Source organism: Tachysurus fulvidraco, chromosome 1 (genome assembly GCF_022655615.1).
Source record: "Tachysurus fulvidraco isolate hzauxx_2018 chromosome 1, HZAU_PFXX_2.0, whole genome shotgun sequence".
NCBI classification, from domain to species: Eukaryota; Metazoa; Chordata; class Actinopteri; order Siluriformes; family Bagridae; genus Tachysurus; species Tachysurus fulvidraco.
The window spans coordinates 45516825-45538077 of record NC_062518.1 but is presented as its reverse complement, the minus strand read 5'-3'; the positions used below and the strand labels follow the sequence as shown (position 1 = coordinate 45538077).

Genomic DNA, 21253 nt, shown 5'->3' with positions numbered 1-21253 from the left:
TTCTTAGCACTAAAACAAATTAAATAAGGAGACAATATAAAGTTAAACTATATATAACTCACCTTGAGCCTGGACCACTGGTATGAGTGAAATCAGCACTAAAAAGGGAACAGAAAAAGAACATTACGTAAATATGGAGAATTTTCAGTCTATTAATGAACACAGCACATTTTAGACACACAGAACACACAAGTTAAATCTTACTCAGGAAACTTAATTTTTACCATCCTGTAAGAAATACATTTTAACCTCTTAAATAATAAATAGACATGATTCAGGTAAATGTCACTATTCTGCTCATGAAGTAATGTTCTTGAAAAGAAAGCGAGAGAGAGAGAGAGAGAGAGAGAGAGATAATCATACTGTAGCAATTCAGAAGATCCATACAAAAAACTAACTGTTTACATTTCCAGCATTTAGCAGATGCACTTATATCCAGAGCGACTTACATTTTATCTCATTTTAAACTACTGAGCAATTGAGAGTTAAGGGCCTTGCTCAGGGGCCCAGAAGTGGCAGCCTGCAGGACGTGGAAATCAAACTCATAACCTCCTGCTTGGTAATCCAGCACCTTAACCCCAGTGTCATAACTAGTGTAGTTAAAATATTAAATATCATGAATGTTTTTATACAACAGTTATGTGTTTGTATATAATGTTATGTGATTTTACTGTATTCTGTGTGTCAGACTAGGGAGAAAGGACAAGAAGCCCTTGTTCCAAATGTTAACATTGTACGTGCTAGAAGGATGGGAACTTTAGGGGAGTTTGTGTGCATGTGATAGATAAGTACTGATACTGGAATGCGGCCTTGTTGAGGTGATAATTCAAAGGCATACAACTTCAGTAACCAGGGAGGGTGCATGAAAGCACACACACACACACACATAATCACCACAGACACACACAATCAACAACACACACACACACACACACATACACACACACACACACACAGGGTACAAAAGGGAGAGCTGAAACATTAGAATCACTGTGTAGACGTTGCACTGTAAGGACGATGCCTTTTGCTGCAGCAAAATAATATTCTGTCTTTACTTCTTTGCTTTTACCACCACCTTTGAGTCTGAGTGTGTTTCATACATCTAGATCAAAACTGTGATAACACTAGCCACAATGTAATTTATCCTTTAGCTAAGCATTTTGGAAGGGATTTGTACTCAGAACAAAAGTCTAGAGTGCCGAGTCTCCAAACTCGCTGCTTAGTCTCCAGATCTTTAAGGGTGTTGAAACACCCTGCTCTGGGAGAATGAGTTAAAACTGTATGCTGGCCACTTCTAGGATGTTCTTAACTGATGCATTCATGAAGGATTACAGAAGTAATCACCTCCAGTGTCAGTCCAGGAGTTCTTGTAGAGTCCAGTGGGAAGACCATCTGTTCCTTTTGTTTGACCTGGAGAGAAGGCTCCATGACAACAGCAGTCACTTCATCAGTGACGTGTTCCGTGTCCAAAGAGTCCCTCTTCTCCAAGTTTAGAACAGGAGGCCCTGTAGAAGATTCACTTCTACAATGTTCCTCTGAGTGTAGATTAGATGTCCATATAAATGTATATCTAGAGGTCCAAATAAAATATCAATGTTCTCCATCAGATTGTGCATCTACAGGTCTGTAGGCAGCCTATTGAGGGAGGGGGGGGCTTTATTTTTCAAAAAGTGGACCTTTTTGCAGTTTTTCTCCTCTTTATGTATTTAATTATGAGATTAAAATACTTCATTTTGGTGACATTTTATGCACTAATTTGTGCTGGATTAGCTTGTCTGCTGGTATGTTAACGAGCACGCTTTTTGATGAACCTAAATTATTTACTGCATTGTTGTCAAATTGCTTCCTCATGTACCACCTTTGTCAGTCCATATACAGTTCATAAGTGTAAAGACCACACTAACAACAGGATAGATTTAATGAACTTTACTGAAGTATTAATAATAATTATTTTCATCATCATTTCTTGAATCTATGTCAATGCCTCTTTGCTTGTTGCTGTGTTTGTCTTGACAATTATGGATTTAGTACACTGGTCAGGTCTAATCAGTGGTGCAGTCTAGTTTTTTGTAGTGAGTATACTATGATTTTTTTTTCCCCTTCCAGCCTCATACGCACCCATCCTAGAGCGACACCCCATAGGCACCACCACACTCTACATGTAATTGAGAGCATTATTAAAGACTGCTTATGTGTTATCAACATTCCAATTTATTATAAGCAACAAAAGACAGTCAGCTGATAAAACCTGTGCTCCAGGTCCCATATTCATATAACATTTAAAGCTAAATGTAGCTCTTAAAGGTATAGTTCACCCAAAAATGAAAATTGTGTAGTTTCTTTCTTCTGTTTAACACACAAAGATGATATTTTTGAAAAATGTTGGTAATCAGACAGTTGGCAGCAGCCATTAACTTTCACAGTAGGAAAAAATATAGACTATGAAAGTCAATGGGTGCTGCCAACTGTCTGATTACCAACATTTTTCAAAATATCATCTTTTGTGTTAAACAGAAGAAAGAAACTCGTACAGTTTTGGAACAAATTGAGGGTGAAGAAATGACACAATTTTCATTTTTGGGTGAACTTTATACCTTTAAGAGCTACATTTAGCCTTAAATGTTATATGAATATGGGACCTGGAGCACAGGTTTTATCAGCTGTCAATTTCCAATGTAAATTTAAGAGTGAACAATAAACATTTGTTCAGTTCTATCACCAACTCTCTTTCATTGCAGAATATTATGAACTGAATGAACTGGTAGTTTATAAAGCTTTCCAAATACATTTGTACTCGGGCTGTGGGTGAAATGTCACCCAAAGCTGCTGTAGCTTTTCGTGCAGGCTTCCGAAAACACTCAAAGAGTGTAGTTTGAGTCTGCTTTCGTTTCATATCTTCTTTTACATTAGTTACAGTAGTTAATTTCAAATTTGCGCCAAAAAAGACCGCCAAGCAACTGATTTCTCATTTAAAGGTGTTTCCACTCCCTCTTTGTCTCATCTTTTGGTTCAGTCAACCAGAAGTCAGGACCGTGAAGCAGAAACTGCCTGGTAAATTAAATGTAATATCTTTTTTTAAAGTGACACGACATACAGCTAAGTACGGTGACCCATACTTGGAATTTGTTCTCTGCGTGGTCTCTGCACACATACAGCAGTGAACACACACGCACACAGCGTGAACACACACCCGGAGCAGTGGGCAGCCATTTATGCTGCGGTGTCCGGGGAGCAGTTGGGGGGTTCGGTGCCTTTCTCAAGGACAATGTCTCAAGGACAATGTCTTCAATGTTGTTTCGCAACATACCGGTAGTATACCTACCAGAGGCGTGGTGGACGTAAGTATACGTACTGTAAGTATTATGTAATGTTCTCTAATTGGTTTATCGCTGCCAGTGTACGTAGTGTGCGTATCACATCCCTGTGTCAGTGGGAAATGGTCCGACAGTCAATCAAGTGGAGCGCTTACAGTACCAAAGGTGCATAACAACATTTTTACAGATTTTGGAACTCAGTGCACACATAAGGCGCACCGGATTATTAGGCGCACGGAAAATTTAAGAGAAAAATGAGAAAATTTAAGGCTCTTATGTGCGCCTTATAGTGCGGAAAATACGGTAAGTTGTTTCCAACATATTATCATGTATTTTGCAATATATATATATATATATAAAAATTAAAAATTTACAATCATGGTAAGAAGACACCGATTCTTTAAATCGGAAAGCTTTCAAAAGTTTTCGATCAACTTCTCAAATAAATCGTATATATATATATTTATATATATATTTTTATATTTATATATATATATATACGATTGTCACAGCCGGAAGCGGAAGGAGACAGACCCGTATGCAGGATAGCTTCAAATGAAAGGGGTTTAATAAATGATAAAGACAACGACATAAAGACGATAACAAAAGCAATACAAATGAAGACACTTAACAGAGACTAGACATGACGAGGGGTAAACGTAACTAATGATTCTGCGCTGCACTCGGCAACGCGGCCCACTTAAATATAAAAAGACACGATGACACAATAAGGATCAGGTGTGAAGACAGGGAGGGGCAGACGAAGGCGGGGCAGACACGTGATGAGAAAGATAAACAAAAAGGCATGTGGCCAAAAGTCCGGGTTGAGTCCTGACAACGATATATATATATTGGTATAATAAACTTTATTTCTTGTTTATATACAAAAAAGGCCTAATTTTGTAGTTTAAAAAAAATTAATTTTGAATTATTTTCACTATAGAGGCACAAAAGTTGATGCACAAGGAGCACAGGAGATTGTTTTGAAACCATTTTGAACATTTTTATGCTTATAAATCAAAAATTCTACAATTAACACCATTCTGTGTCTCATATCTATTTTACACTTGTAATATCTATTTTGCCCACCTGATGTCATCTGATCAACGAACAACAGGCTACACACACACACACACACACACACACACACACACACACACACACACACACACTCAAAAACATTTCATGTGAATAAATCTTTGTTTACCTCCTAATATTTTTTTTTTATTATACTTAATTTATGAACGATATACCTTATGAAATTATGCCATGTTTTGAGTACAATAATCAGAAATTATTAAATATTATTTTGGATAACCACTGACTGATAAATGTCAAACATTACTCAGCATATCTCTAGGCCAAAGCTGACTGATGCAACTAAATGTATAAATAAGAGAGAGGGAACAAATGTGATTTACAAAACACATGTATTTTATTTTTGAACTTCTTAATAGTAATATGAATGTGTGTGCACCTGTGTGCGTGCGTGTGTGCGTGCTTGTGTGAAATGTTTAAAAATACGTAGCCTTTGTTTTGTCTAGAGGCCAACTGAAATGCAATGTCCAATGCTTGTGTGTGTGTATATGTGTGTGTGTGTGTGTGTGTGTGTGTATTGTGACCTATTGCCCCACTTAATGTGGTCAAAATGGCGCAAAAGGATCAAGAATGTGTAGTATATACTGTAGTTTATACACAGAGTTTAAGGAAAATAGACAAAATTAATTGTGCTTGCAAAGTTCATAATTTGGAACAATCCTGGTAAATTTCAGACAAATATGTGGAAGAAAACCAAAGTTATGACTCATTAAATTCTTCCAGAGGGGTCAAAAAGACCCAGGGACAACATGAAGGTTAAAAAGAAGTGTAAATAAAACAAACATAAAAACAAACAAAAAGATCATAAAAAAATAAAAAAACATCACACACTTTATCTCTTCATCAGAGTTTTCCCTATTGACCTTTTTTCAGTTTTTAAAAAAAAAGTAAAAAAAAAAAAAAGTCTTAAAAACTCTTTAATGGCTTCAGCACTGTAGACAACATTTAACAGTTCCTCCTGAGACTCTTGGTTAAACACTGAATCAGACTTGCCATCTTCACTGTCTGATTCAACTTCATCTACTTTTACATCATTCCTAGCCTGTTTTTTTTCCCTTGTCCCTTACCTCGTTTCTTTCTATATTTATATATTTATATAACAGATATATGTACTTTGAATCATCTTGCATCTCCATGTCTCCCCCGTCCCCATGCACTGGTGTAGTGACCATTGTCTCCTGGCAACAGCTCTGCACCCCTGTGCCTGCCTCTGCCAGCGCAGGCAGCTCCAGCACTACTAAATAGTCCACTGTGACTTTTTTCAGTTTAATGGTCGTTCTCCGGGCCTGGTTCAGCCGAGCAGTGCTTCTCTCGGTCCGTATCAGCCAAGCAGGGCTTCTCCCGATCCGATTTAGCCCCCGGGGCTTCTACCGGCTTGGTTTAGCCGAGCAGGGCTTCTCCCGGTTTGCTTTAGCCGAGCAGGCCTTCTCCTGCTCCTGTTCGGCCGAGCAGGGCTTCTCTGAGGTGGGTACGTCACTAGTGGAGCCCTGGTCTGTAGTCTGAGCTTAGGGCTCACGCTCCCTAGGCCCAGGTGCAGCAGCAGTTACAGTACAAGGCTTTCTGCAGCATTTCTGCGTTCTGCCCCGGTCGCTTGGAGACACTGGGGTCACCAAGGACAAGATGTCCTATCTGACCACTTTTAAAAAATTTTTTGTCTGTGTCAGTGGAAACGAAAATGTTGTAGTCAAAGTTCTCAATCCTGAAATTAAAGAACTTAAAAACAGCATTTAGTTAATTTTGACCTTCATTTAAAACCATAAACACCAATCTCCTGAAAGGATTTTCTTCATGACACACCGAGAAAGCTCTTACAGAATCGCCTCATCAATAATAAAAGGAGGGACATTTGACAGCATGACTTTATAGGCAGTGAAACTGAGGGGAGAAACCAGTATACACTCATTATTAATTACGATTCCTTTCTGCACCTGTTTAGTCAATTTATCAACATGGTTCAAAAACACAACAATTGCACTGTTCATGAGGGAGGCAGAGACAATCTTCTCATGTCCCAGCACATTTCCCTTCGCTAGAAGACTCTCCTCTACACTCGCCCTGCACACCACCCTCACACCATGACGGTGTGAGGGTGGTGTGCACTCATACAACTTCTTGCTCGGAGACAGCATGCTGCTCATACACACACAAACACACACACACACGCTCACAAACGCACACTCACTCACACGCTCACACACACACACACACTCACTCACACACACATGCTAACATGCAAAGGCACGCTACAATACATACATACACACACGCACAAACACACACAGTTGATTATTCGTAGATGTTTTAAGGAAAAACTTGCTAAAATATGTCAAAATAAACACAAAATGTTTTTTAAAAAAATGGCAAAATGCCAACCACACCCACACGCTCCACATGCCACACTCACTCTTCTGCCACGCATGTGCAGAGAGAGAGAGAGAGAGAGAGGGCTGAAGTTATAGCAGTGATGGTTCATTTTTATAAAATTTTAAAAGATGCAGGGGCTAATTCAATTCAATTAGATAGACCACAACAGCAGATCACTGAAAAGGAATCTAAGCCCAGAGTGGACACAGGATCACCCAAACTGACCATTTGAAAACAGGACATCTGGTCTAATGCTACTTGATATTTACTGTATGATGCAGGTGATAGACTCAGAATTTAACACCAACAACTTGAATGCATGCAACATGAAAATATTTTCAGCTTCACACCTCCTCCCCTTCTTCACACCTTCTCCCCTTCTTTACTGCTGAACTCACAACACTGAATTAAAAAACGAAAGAAGCTAAACCACAACTGCTCACGTGTCTGTTCTCAGTTGTCAAAAACTGTCTTTTCCCTGTGTGTGTCAGTGTACAAGGTTAATGAGAAGTGTTTATTTCTGTAGAATTCTATGATAGATTTAACACAAATAAGTAAATGATACTAGACAATAGTTTGGTGATAGTGTGTATTAGAATAAACTTATTGCACTGAGATGCTTCACAGTACAGACCATAATAATAACAGAAATGTTACTGTAGGTTATATTTTCTCTTGATCAGTTTGGACACCTTTTAGTTTAAAATAAATCAGTGATGTTAGTTAAATTTACCCACATTATGTTATTGATTTTACACGTCCCTCTCCACCCCCACCCCCCCACACCATTTTTTTACACATCCGCTTCTTCACATCTAAATTTGCACCAACGAACTATGACCTGCTACCAGGCCTCTAACAGTGTCACTGCTCTGTGTGTGTACATGACAAATGAGAAGTGTTTCTGCACATTTATTACTCTTAATTTTTACATTATAATAATTATTGATAATTATAAAACAATGATTTGTATTTATTTTTATTAAATGTGCTGTGCATTACTTTGGTACTAAAGTGTATTAGAGTGAACATGTTCCTCTGCACAGACCATAATAGTAGCAAAAAAGAAATGTAGGTTCTGAGGCATTTACTTAAAATTTTTTAAACATTTGTGTATACAGGAAACACCACCAGAAAACCACCAGGTACCGATTCCAACAATACAGACTAACTACCATTATATGATTTAAACCCTGTATTTTAAACTCGCTCTACTTGTACTCTTACCTGTTGAACTATCATAGTTACTGAGAGTATTTACACATCAAACTAAACACTTCTCATAACAGATATGGAGACACTGAACAGTCATGATGAAGTACACACAATGTCCTAATCACACAATAAGCTCATCACTCAGGACATTCAGACTGCAGATGAACAACTTTATACCCCACCACTCACTCTAATGAAGACACAAAGAGACACACACATTTACTCACAGAGCATCACAGGCAGTGGATTGAGCGCCATCCTGTCCCTCTAATGACTGATTGACTGACAGAGCAGAGGTATGTGTTAAAGATTTACATCTTTACCTCTTCCTGTGTTCTCACAGAGAGAGAGAGAGAGAGAGAGAGAGAGAGAGAGATTTTTCCCCTTTTTTCAACACTTTATTCACACAAGTCACATATCATAAAACTTATGGTAACTTAAATAAATAAATAAATAAATAAATAAATAAATAAAGATGCTCTCTACATTGAGTAAAACATGGGTGATTAGTTGAACTCTGGTGCAAAGTTCAGTTCTCCTTCCTCCCCAGAGCACAAAGCATTCTCCTAACACAATACACATTTAAACACATCAACATCATCCATACATTTGTAAAAATGTAAATCTTCTTTTCTGGCTCTCAACGAAGGCGATCACATTTTTTCTCCCTCTCCTCCTCCTTACTTTCCCTTCTTTGCTCCTCTCGTCTCGTCTATTGTCTTATACTTTGAGAGACTCTCTCCACACTGATCTCCAAACTAAAAATCTAATATGGATTTGATAAACTGGTCTCTCAACGCAATTGACACCATCTTCTCGACGAGAAGCTTCGGTTCGGGGGAACCTGACTGCCCTGCTGGAACGTTCGCAGCTGGCTATACGGTGGATGCATGGGAGAGGTGGCGAGTCGTCTGCCTTCCCTATTCAACTTACGGAAAGAACGCAGCGCCAGTTCCGTTTTTTTCGTGTAGGACATACAGCAAAGCTTTTTGAAGAATACGGAAGACTTGGAAGGCGATCATTTGTGTTTATAAAGTCTACACAGTTGTTTTTTTTTTTTTTTTTTTTAAAGAAAATGACCAATCGTTTGTCTAGGTTAGACCCTTGTTCCTCACCTGGTATCGTTTAGAGCCCTTTGAAGCTGCACTGAAACTAATTTTGGGGCCAATTGAAATCCAATATAAGGAGAAAAAAAAATCCTAGAATGTTTTCATCAAAAACCTTAACTTCTTTTAGACTGAAGAAAGAAAGACGTGAGTATCATGGATGACATGGGGGTGAGTAAATTATCAGGAAAATTTCATTCAGAAGTGAACTAATCCTTTAAGAATGAACTACTATAGTTGATAGGACTATTTTAATGATTTCATTAGTATCTTTCTGGAACTTGAAAGTTGAGGTTAAATTGCTAACCTAATTTGTGATCTGAAGATGAATGAAGGTCTTACAGGTGTGGAACGGCATGAGGGTGAGTAATTAACGACAGAATTTTCATTTTTGGGTAAACTAACCCTTTTAAAAATAATCATATCAGAATGCATGGCAAAACAATGAAATGCAAAATAATCATATCAGAATGCAAAACAATGGCATCAACTTAACACTCTGGGGTCTAAGGGTATTTTTGGGCCTGGAGAAGTTTTGACAGACCCTGACATTTGTGCTTTTTTCAGTTGCTTATGAGGATATAAATGGCTAAAGTCTAATACCAATGTAATCGGCACAAACTGGACTGCAGTAATATGTGAGCAGCATGTATGTACATGATTGTGTTTTTGAGAAAACAATGTTTATGCGTGGTTAGTGAAAAATGAAACCACTTGATCCACTATAAATCACTTGAATAAGGCCATAAAACATATACAGAACACTGGTTCACAGGACTTTTGAGAACTGGATCTTGTATCCTAGTGTTTTTGCTTCAAAATTAAATTTTCTAAGTTACTTTTTGTTTGAAAAGGGCATATGAGAGTAGGCATCAACTATCATGCATATTAATGTAATTCACACGTGAGAAGACAAAGGCCTGCATAATGAGCTGCATAATGAGCCTTTCAGGTAAGTGTGTGACTGAGAGGGTCAAACGTACAAACCTTGGCTTGTTGCAGAAGATCGCTCAAAATCTGGCCTGCGGGACCTCTCTTTGATCTGAAGATCTGAATCAGTTGTGGACAGTGACGATCAAGAGACCCATAAAATTCTTACTTAAGGTTCTTCCCAACCACATGGCTGAATTCTTGATACACCTGAAATAGTAAAGGAAACAAGCATTTGTTATGAGAACTGTCAAAAATGAACAAATGTCAAATTAATATCTGACCATCATGTTTATCAATACTCATTTCAGTACAAATGTTGCAAATATTTCCCTTTACCTGACATTCTCTAAAAAGTGCTGGCCAACGTTGAAGTATTTGGCTTACAGGAGGCTTGTTGATCACAACATCCTTTCTCCTCAAAGACAGAATCATGTCCAGCTTCTGATTAATAAAGACGGCATCAGGGTTTTTTCTCTTCATTTCATCCACCAACTGCTGTCTGAGCATTTCAAGACTGGAAGCATCCTGCCCACCTGAGAGGTCAGGTAAGTAGTTGACCTCCCCTTTCCTTGTCTTCTTAATGTTCTTGTTAGGTGGATCACTGCTCGTAGAGTATATTCCTCTTTTCCCAGCATTAACCATGACGTCTGTGTGTCCAAGGCTCCTCATTTTGGATTAGTAATTTCCCACTTTGTCTTTTCAAACTGTCTGTCCATCCACAGTATCCAGAAGGCGATCCTGGTCCTTGAAGGCAGGGGTGAGTATTGACCAGAGCCTTTGCAACAGCTCGTAGATCCTCAGTAGTTGGGTATGCTTTGCAGGAATATATGGTCTCTGCAAGTTTCTGAAGAATGTCATGTTTCAATTCCTTTGTCAAGTATCTTTCAAGTAGATTAAATTTGCTTGATGCAGCATAAATTCAACATCGACAGAGAATTTTGGAGTCAAAAAGATATCAAGCCATGGCACTCTCTTTTCCTGGGGTAATTCCGAGGTCAATACTGTGTCTGCAGTACTTGGAGCATCACTCAACACTTGATGTCTCCATTTCACCTGAAGAGAGTGGCACCAATTCAATCACCGGAATGATTGTTTTCTGGGAAGGTGGTAACTAACACTGGTGTAACCTTAGCAATTTTCAAGTCCAGCCTGAAAAAATAACTGCAGTCTAGCTGATGGCTAAGAGCCCTCTGGTGTTTCAGTGCAAGTTCATGGCAACATTCTTGAAGTTCTGGGAATCACGTATAAACTTTTTGAAAAAACCTTTTTCCGTCAAAACGCATTGTCTAGACTTCAGTAAGTGTACCATGTACCATAATCAGTGAATCTTAACTTCATACAGATATCCTGTGGACATCAACACTGGACACTCAGATGTCATAAAAACTTTAGTAGGTCTGTGTAGTGAATTTAGTTCTGTGTTGTCTCCTACTGTTTTATGTAGCACCATGGTCCTGGAGGAACCTTGTTTCATTTTACTGTGTACTGTACCAGCTGTATGTGGTTCAAGTGACAATAAAATATACTTGACTTAACACAAGTGACCTGGAGTCTCAGTTAATGACCTCAGGAGACACGTCATATTGGACAATCACATATAAACTGTTACAACAACTACATTTTAAATAAGTGAACACATTCACACTCAATATATTGTTTAACATATTTGTACCGTATAATTTCATTCATATGACATTGTAAAACCTTTAATGCTTCACTTTACTAGGATTTATATAAAAAATTAATACACTGAGTAATTGTTGAAAATAGTCAAAATATCTAAATGTACATTAATTTTTCACTGTCTATTTGTTATTCTTTACTTGCTCATTTGTGTAACTATGAAATAAAAGTCTGATGACTGTTGTGGTGGGTCTGATCTCCAACAACGACGAGACAGCCTACCTACAAGAGACTAAAAACCTGGAGAGATGGTGCTAGGAGAACAATCTTCTCTGGCCGGGGAACTGTCTGGCCTGGCACTGACTTCCCTCCACTTGCTGAGAGAGGAAATCCGCAACAGCCATCTGCACCCCCAGGCTGTGGACCACCTCTAACTTAAACGACTGTAGTGCCAGGTTATGACTGATCTTCGCATCCTTCATCAGGCTAGACCAGTTACTGTGAGACTCTTCGATTATTCCCATATTGTGCCTGGACTTTAGCTCATCCCAACAACCTAATTTTTTTGCTTGTGTAGATGGTAGGGATGGATGTGGTTCTATGTCGTCTCTCTATAAAATTTAGGCGAAAAGGTGGAGGCGAGAACATGTTTGAGGGGGCAATTCTTTAGGTGGAATTAGTCCATGCTCCCGGTGCAGAGAGAGAGAGAGAGAGAGAGAGAGAGAGAGAGAGAGAGAGAGAGAGAGAGAGATGGAAGCACTTAAGGAGGGCCTGGTGTAAGAGAGTGGCAGAAACTGGCACCAGAGTGGGGTGGAAAGAAGAGATGGGAATCAAGCTTGGGACAACTCAAGAAAAGTTTATTTCACATGTATTAATTCTCCATTTACTACTGAACTTTACTGCAAAGAGATCCTCTACACCGAATAATAGTTTTAGGATCAAGTTATATGCTTTAAAGAAACATCTTATTAATCCCATGTGATAAATTCTAATGTTCTAGCAGGGGACAAGAGTGACAATGAAAAGACAGCAATATCGCAGCGGTGAATTGATAATAATGATTTATTTTATTGATCAAAACATTTCATATAGAGGAAATCTCACAAACAAATAGAATAAAAACAGCAGTACAAATGCAGCAGTGGTAGAACTAATACTGTGAAGACACAAAACACAATATTAGCACCATATTTCAGATAACATTTTTATATTGCATAAAAAAGCTGGCTGTAGGGCTTTTTGGACACTACTGTACACACACGGTAATTTTCACCTCTCAGGGAGGTTTGCAGACATTAACTAAACAAAGCCATTCACAACAATGAGGGTGTCTATAATATGATGAGCAAATAACAGCAGGACATTTAAATTAGAAATCAGTATTGCTTTAAAATCCACACAAAACCATAAAGAAATAGAAATTCTGCAATAATATATATTATAGTAAATGTATCTTCTTTTTATAGATGAATTTTGCTCAAGCCTCTATGACTGCATTCTCAATTCTGTCTTCATCAGTGTGATCTGTTAAAGAAATGAAAAAAAAAAGTAGTTCCTTTCATTTTATTTTTTGCAGATGTTTGAAAACCAAGATATTGAAAACCAAGATGTTTGGAAAACAAACTGCATTTGATTTCATCCTAAAAACTTTTAGAACAAGTGGTTATTTTATTAAATTTCTTTAAAAAATCTTATTTAATCTTTAAAATAAGAAGTGAGTCAAAAGATTATTCTTGCACTTAATAAAGTCATGATGCTCGTTATGTGAAATATAGAGATATACTGAAAAAGTTCTTACCCCGAGCTCTGTAACATATGAGCAGCAGAATGATGGTCACCAGCAGATACGGAGAGGCCGTCACCACACTACAGATCAGCATGAGCACTGAGAATGGAGCTTCTACACCTGAAGGAACTGAAGCTGAATAAAATAATAATTATAATCATGTTTATTTCATGCTGAACTGTTTAGATGTTTTAGCTCAATCTGCAGTACAAATAAATTAATTTATACCGTGTGCACGTGTTTCATAGCATATTGTATTGTACATAGACACTATAGAGTTCACTGTGAAAAGCTACTGAATTTAACACATTAAGTGGTATATAAATGAATATTTTAATAATTTCTCACGTCTGACTGAGACCCAGCTTTTCAGTGACTCTCCTCTCTCTGGGTGTTCACAGTGGTAGAAACCTTCATCTGACTTTGAGACAGTTTGGATGATCATCTCTCCTGTAGTCTGGATCTGGAGAACTGATCCATCTTTATAGAAATCAGCTCGGAGGTTTGAGGGATTTGGGTTGTGATATAAACAGCGTAGAGTCAGAGGATGTCCCTCAGTCACAGGATGGACAGGACTCTCCAGGATCACATCACCATCTAGAACACAGAAAATCACTAACAAGGAAATCCACACACTATGACGTGTCTGTAGATAATAAATAAAAGTTCTCTAATTTATCTCTATATAACTTCAAACCCTCTAAAACCATGGAGTCTGGAGGTGTTTAATTCAAGTCTGCAGAAATCTGCCTACACTTGCTCATGAGAAAACATGCAACTGAATTATAGATACATTAGTACAGATATATATGAATATTGAATACTGATTTGAATTTATACTCATTTACTTGTACTAGTAAAACTGGTGTCTACTACTAACATACATGTTTTAATTTCCCTTTTCCTTTAACATTAAACACACTACATGAAGACTTACCATGCACTGTGATGTTGACAGGATTACTGTTTTCTCCAGATTCAGACACACACCAGTAAACTCCAGTGTAGGATGTGGAGAGGAAGCTGATGTTACATGTAGATCCTGTAACTGATCCCCAGTGTGAACAATCTAACACTCTCTCACTGTGTGTGTATCGTCTCACTGTCCATCCAGTAGACTTACTCTGGTCCTCACAGCTCAGTGAGAGAGAGTCATTAGTAAAGTGTTGAGTTCTGCTGGGATTGATGATCAGAGAGACTGGAGGAGATTCACCTTAAACACAGAAAAGAGCCATTTAAAGTGTCAATAAACAAAATAATGAGGAATAACACAAAGAAATGACTGACATGTGATGTAAATTGCACCATTTATTTTCCAGCAAAATGCTGTTTTATTCTTTTACAGGATTGTTGAATATGATAAATTGATGATAAATATATTTACCTCCTATTTGTATCTGTATCTGATTAGAAGACATTTTCTGAAGACATTATATCTGAATAATTTATGTATACTTGGTCACATACAGAATGTTTACCTGCTCTGACTTAATAAAATCCTCCATTACTGAATTCCTCAAACATTTAGCAGACATGTGACTTATATACTTATAACAGAGTGACTTATATATATATATATATATAACAAAACAAAACATATAGTGAGTCCTGTTTATGTGTATCATACACATAATTTATAACCTAATTATACACATGATTAAATAAATACTGCATTAATCTGATGTTACACTAAATTAAATAAATTAAACTAAACTAAACTAAACTAAATTAACTAAATTAAATTAAATAAATATAAAAAACACAGAACCACAAAATATAAACTTTTCTGTCCTGAAGACATTTACATGTCAGATAACCTTGGTTATAGTGTGTGTGTGTGTGTGTGTGTGTGTGTGTGTGTGTGTGTGTGTGTGTGTTTGTGTGTGTGTGTTAAACAAAATGTTTTTGGATCTCATCTGTCAGAAATGACAAATACTTTTAACCCCTTTATGCGTCGGCCCCCTTTTGCAGGTTTTTCGCCTACATGACCTACCCAACAAAAAGTGGTACAGCTCCCACATACTTTGACACACAGGGGTGAGCCTGGTCTCATTGGAAAGAAGAGATTCTAGTTTCAGAAATTAGTTTCAGATTTCTAGGCCTTACTGGCACAAAGTTACAGGGGATAGAATGGAAGGTTTTCATTTCCGCCTGGGTTGTTTTCCTGATAAACTGATTAATCTTATTTTTTTCTGGAACATGCTAGGGACCAAATAACAACTGAGGGTCATAGCCACATGTCTTGACTTTCACCAAAAAAAATTCAAGTCAAAAGACCCAAAAATGGCTTCAATAAAAATATTTTTCTACGGCCCTGGTCGTCTGGTGCAGCGTTTTTGTGTACTTGTTTACTGTATAACTTTGAAATAAAAGGCTGCAGGCTCAGTCTGAAAGGCCATAAACAAGCAGAGACTCTCTCTCTATCACTCTGGTGTGAAAACAGGCCTGTAACTTGACACCCTGAGCTGTGAGAGGGACAAAAGGTCAGGGATTACGCAAGAATTCTTCTGCGCAGCTTTTTCACGCAGACACTGCCAGAGAACATACGGCATGTCGCATATCGTTGGAATCGTCTGCTTATTGGCTAAAGAGCTGTAGAGGTCCCGGCCCATTTCATTGCTATTGGAAGGAGTAATTGTCAGTCAAAGGCGGGTTCCCAAAAAATGAGGTCATGCCACCATTGGCTTCCCAGCCGTCTATCTCTGCCATACAAGCACCGATTGGCTCAAATGAGGGCTTATTTGATTCGTTAGGACCTGGGCTATAAATATGACGTAGACTTTGAATTTTTGAATATCCCAATTAGGAGTTAGAGCGGCAAAACTAGATGATAACGCACTTCTGTTTCCAGAACATTAACGGAATATTTGCGGCGCGACCAGAGCGTTTTGGATTAAAAGGATTTCAATTCCTTGGACCTGTGTGGATTTTTGTGGATTATTTGTGTTGGAATATATTACCCCAGTGAAGAAAGAGACGCGTCTAAAGGTAAGGGAAAAACCGGTCTAGCGCCACCTAGGTCAGTTTTGTCCGAATTTTTTTTCTAATTGTATGAAGGCTGTGAATCATATTGTGCTTTGTGTGTGGGCTTAAAAAATTATTGAGAGTATAAACTTTACTAGGTAAATAGGTTTTTTCGTGTTTTTGGAGGATTTGATGCTTTAAAGTTGAATTGAAGCTTGTTTCTGGGTCATCCCCTAGTGGTCACTTCTACTTCCGTGCCGTGTACGGCACAGGGCCCGTAAGAGGTTAAGGGTGTTGAAACACCCTGCTCTGGGAGAATGAGTTAAAACTGTATGCTGACCAACTCCTAGAAAGATGTCCTTAACTGATGCATTCATGAAGGATTACAGAAGTAATCACCTCCAGTGACAGTCCAGTAGTTCTTGTAGAGTCCAGTGGGAAGACTATCTGTTCCTGTTGTTTGACCTGGAGAGAAGGCACCATGACAACAGCAGTCACTTCATCAGTGACGTGTTCCATGTCCAAAGAGTCCCTCTGCTACAAGTTTAGAACAGGAGGCCCTGTAGAAGATTCACTTCACACCGTTCCTCTGAGTGTAGAGTAGATGTCCATATAAATGTATATCTAGAGGTACAAATAATACTGTATATCCATTTTTCTCCCTCAGTTTGTGCATCTAAATTTCTCGTGCATCTTTATGCTCCATCCATGTCTCATTTGCCAACATATAATCAGCTCTGAAGACAGAAGTAGGTGTAGGAACAACAGCTCTGTTTGGAAACCTGTTGCTCACATTCGAGTTCAAAATGTAGAGAGAGGAAGAAACAGTGAAGAAGGAAGTAAAGAATAGCATGTTTATTTTACTATCCCTTTTGTAACACAAAAATTTCTGTTGAGAGTTCTTTATAGCTGCTCACTTTTTGTGCCCGCATCACAGAAAAGACAAAGTTGTCAAGGTCGGGGAAATAATCACTCACTTTTCTTCACCTGCTTTTCCTTTTATTTTATCCAGCTGGATCATTTTAACAAGGCATGCAATTTTTCATGCAGTGAGGATATACAGTACCTCAATTGTATTTTTGAATGATTTTCATGCATGACATTTTCAGCAGTGTGGTTAGAGAGAACAGAGAAGTGTGTCCAGACTGCTAGAGGTTTTAACAAAGCACAGTGCTCAAAAACCTGTACCAAGAATAAGACCATGAGTTTAATATAGTTTGGTGGCCTCCACAGGCTATATCTGAATCTCTAAGGAGGATTTACACTGAAATCAGCAACAGGAAATGTGCATCTGTAGAGTGCTGCTTTTGTGGACAGGAAACAACCACCATGCAGATAAGACAGGAAATGTCGTGACTTAAGGATGTTCAAGCAGAGATTGTTCAAGTAGTTAGAGAATCATGATGGTGTCCTTTACCCAGAGGAGGGAAGTAACGGAGTAAAAATACTTTGTTACTGTACTTAAGTACATTTTTCTGGTATCAGTACTTTACTCCACTATTTATTTTTCAGACAACTTTTTACTTTTACTCATTACATTTTTACACAAATATCTGTACTTTTTACTTCTTACATTTTCAAAATGGATTCGTTACTTTTAGTAGTATTTCTTCTCATTGAGCGCTGTTTCCAGCCTATCATCCTATCAATGTGCGGCTTTTTCACCATGTGACTGGTGTACTGTATTATTTACTGGCTATCAGACATAGACTAAGGATAGTGGAGCTAACAATGAGCAGCACGCCTACAAAAGGAATGGCTAATGTTAATTCAGAGGGAGTCACCGATGTTAAAATAACTAACAACGAGGACATTCCTGAACACACATGGCCATATATGAGGGAGATGTTTGTAATAATCGGCATCAAAAAGGATTCCTGGCGAATGCGTTGCGAATTGTGTCAACCCAAAAAACACATATATAAACATGACGTCCAGTTACCAGCATGACACTAAACAGGTAGTAGTAACGACGACTTTTTACTTAAGTACATGTCAGAGCCCATACTTCTTTACTTTAACTTGAGTAAAAGAGTGTAGTTACTACTTCAACTTTTACTGGAGTCTTTTAAAAAATGAGTATCTGTACTTCTACTTGAGTAAAGGATGTGTGTAATTTTGCCACCTCTGCCTTTACCATATCAATGTCCTAATCACACAATAAGCTCATCACTCAGGATATTCAGACTGCAGATGAACAACTTTATACCCCACCACTCACTCTAATGAAGACACAAAGATACACAAACATTTACTCACAGAGCATCACAGGCAGTGGACCGAGCCCCATCTTGTCCTTCTAATGGCTGACTGACTGACAGAGCAGAGGTGTGTGTTAAAGCTTTACCACATCCTCACAGTGAGGGGGGGCTTTTTTTTAAAAACCTTTTACAACACTTTATTTACACAAGTCACATCATAAAAATACATGGCGAATGAATAAATAAATAAATAAATAAACAAACACAAACAAATAAATGAATGAATGAATAAATGAGATGGTTTCATAACTGAGTAAAACATGAGTTAGTTTAATTCTGGTGCAAAGTTTATTTCTCTTCCTCAACAGAGCACAAAGCATTCTCCCAACACCACACACATTTAAACACATACACATCATTCACACGTCTGCAAAAAATAAAATCAATTAAAATTCTTGATTTTTTCAGCCTTTTTAATATTTGTGTGGCCTCACAGTCAGTGTTCTGTGCAATCTGTTTTTTTCTGGCTCAGGTATATTGCCATCTTCGCTTGGCTGAGGATAAAGTTAACCAGTTGGCACCTGAACCTGTGTTTCCTAACGTATTTAAAACCAAAAATAAAACACTGAACATTAAAATCAACATAAAACAACCTTAAAATGATCCATAAAACAGACTGTAACTTGGAGCAGTGAATAAACACAAGAAAAGCGTTTCTCTCTCTGTGAACAAAAAGGACAGTCATGTGCAATATCAGGGTTTAAAACAGAAATACTGTTGTTAATTCTGAGTAATAACTATGAGTTCACAGAGATAATACCATGTAAAATCCTCCACTGTAGATCTTCAGCTCTTTTTGGCAATGGTAGTTTGTACAGTGCCCTCCACTCCGGTTTAATATCAGAATTAAAACCCAAAATACTTCTCCATGGGGTGTCTAGCCTCCCACTCAGCTTTTTCTTATTTAAAACTTTAACACAGGCTCTGTAGAGCAGCTTCCCCATCACTGACCTAAAGTCCATCTCCCCTTCACCCCGGAAACACTGAGGAATCCAGTGTAGGTTGTCCCAGAAGAAATCCACCAGCAGGATGCTTGCTAGCAGGTTTGGTGGAGGATCAATGCAGGCTTGCTTGTGCCAGAGGGACGATGTGGCGAGGTTGTAGATGACCAGCATTCGCCACATGTAGGACATTTTTGGGACCAACCGTTTCCACCTGCTCCATCTGCCTTTCACATGCTCTACAGAACCTTCCCAGTTTTTATGTTAAAACTCATTGCTCCCCAGGTAGCCACCCAAGTATTTAAAACCACATCATTTCCACGCTAAGCCTTCTGGCAGTGAAGGTGTCCCACCTCCCCACTCCCCAACTAAAATGGCTTCACTTTTAACCCAGTTGACCTTGGCAGAAGATCGAATCTGAAAGTCCTTTAAAGTGGCATTTAAAAACTTTGCATCGTTGTGTGTGGTTATCATGACTACCAAGTCATCTGCATAAGCTGACAAGCACATGGAGGCAATAAAATGTGGAGTATTAAAACCAAAGAGATGACTCCTTAACTTGTTTTAAAGAGGTTCAATCTCCAGAGAGTACAACATACCCGAGAGGGAACAGCCCTGACTGATCCCTCTGTACACTCTAAGAGGAGCACATAAACCACCGTTGACCTTCAGTACACTCTCAATTTCCCTGTACAACACCTTGACCATGGTTATGAAACCAGGGTTGAACCCAAAGCTTTCCAGCACCTTCCACAAGTATTCGTGCTCAACCCGGGCAAAAGCCGTTTTCCTGGTCTAGGAAAATCAGACCTGTCTTTAAGTCCAATAGCCTTGAGATGTCCAAGGTGTCACAAATTAGATACTGTATATATTGTCAAAATTCAACCTGCCGGCACACAGTACGTCTGGTCCTGGTGAATGATCTGTTCCATCACCTTCGTCAGTCTCGATGCTAATGCTTTTGACAGCAGCTTTCAGTCACTTTTTTAGGCACAGGGTCAGGACGGCTCTTCTGCAGCTTGACGGGAGCTAACAACCTCTCACACTATCCTGTATGACCTCCAGCACATCCTGCTCTATTACTGCCCAGAACGCTTTGTAGAATTCTACAGGGAGACCATCTGTACCTGGCGCCCACCCGTTCTCCATGCCTTGTAGAGCCTCCGAAGCTCAGCCAGTGTCAGCTCCCTGTCAATTTCACATGGCACTGACTCTGAGAGCTTTGGCAGGTCCTTGAGGAAACTCTCTTCCACTACCTGCGCCCCTGATCGCTCACTGCTATACAGCTTTGAATAGAAGCTAATTGTCTGCTTGCGAATTTCAGAGGGCCCTAGCATGAGATCCCCTGATTCTGTTTGCACAGCATACATAAATCGTTTCTGTCCATTCCTTTGTTCTAAACCGAAGAAGAACTTAGAAGGAGCATCCATCTCAGTAACACTTTTAAAGCATGAGTGGACCAGCGCCCCTTGTGCTGCAGTGTCTAATAGTTCATTTTTTTTCTTTTTGTTTTTGAGGGCTTTAACCCTCTGGGATCCAAAGGCGCGCCGGTGCATCCGTAGCGCATTTTTTCCTCTTCAAAGTGAAATCCACTTAAAATACTCTGTCATTCATAATCATACACATATAGACATTTCTGTCTCCTTGA

General features: G+C 38.7%; 2 protein-coding genes across 2 annotated transcripts in view; one reads left to right on the top strand and one right to left on the bottom strand.

Annotated features, from left to right (window-relative positions):
• The window catches only part of LOC113643290 (low affinity immunoglobulin gamma Fc region receptor III-like), a 546637-nt gene that overhangs the window by 433804 nt on the left and 91580 nt on the right, over positions 1 to 21253 (top strand). The gene's annotated exons all lie outside the window — the stretch shown is intronic.
• The window catches only part of LOC113633966 (obscurin-like), a 580831-nt gene that overhangs the window by 555114 nt on the left and 4464 nt on the right, over positions 1 to 21253 (bottom strand). Inside the window, exon 2 of the mRNA XM_047823084.1 lies at positions 63 to 98. Coding sequence (XP_047679040.1) covers positions 63 to 98 — 36 coding nt within the window. The remainder of the gene's footprint in view (positions 1 to 62; positions 99 to 21253) is intronic.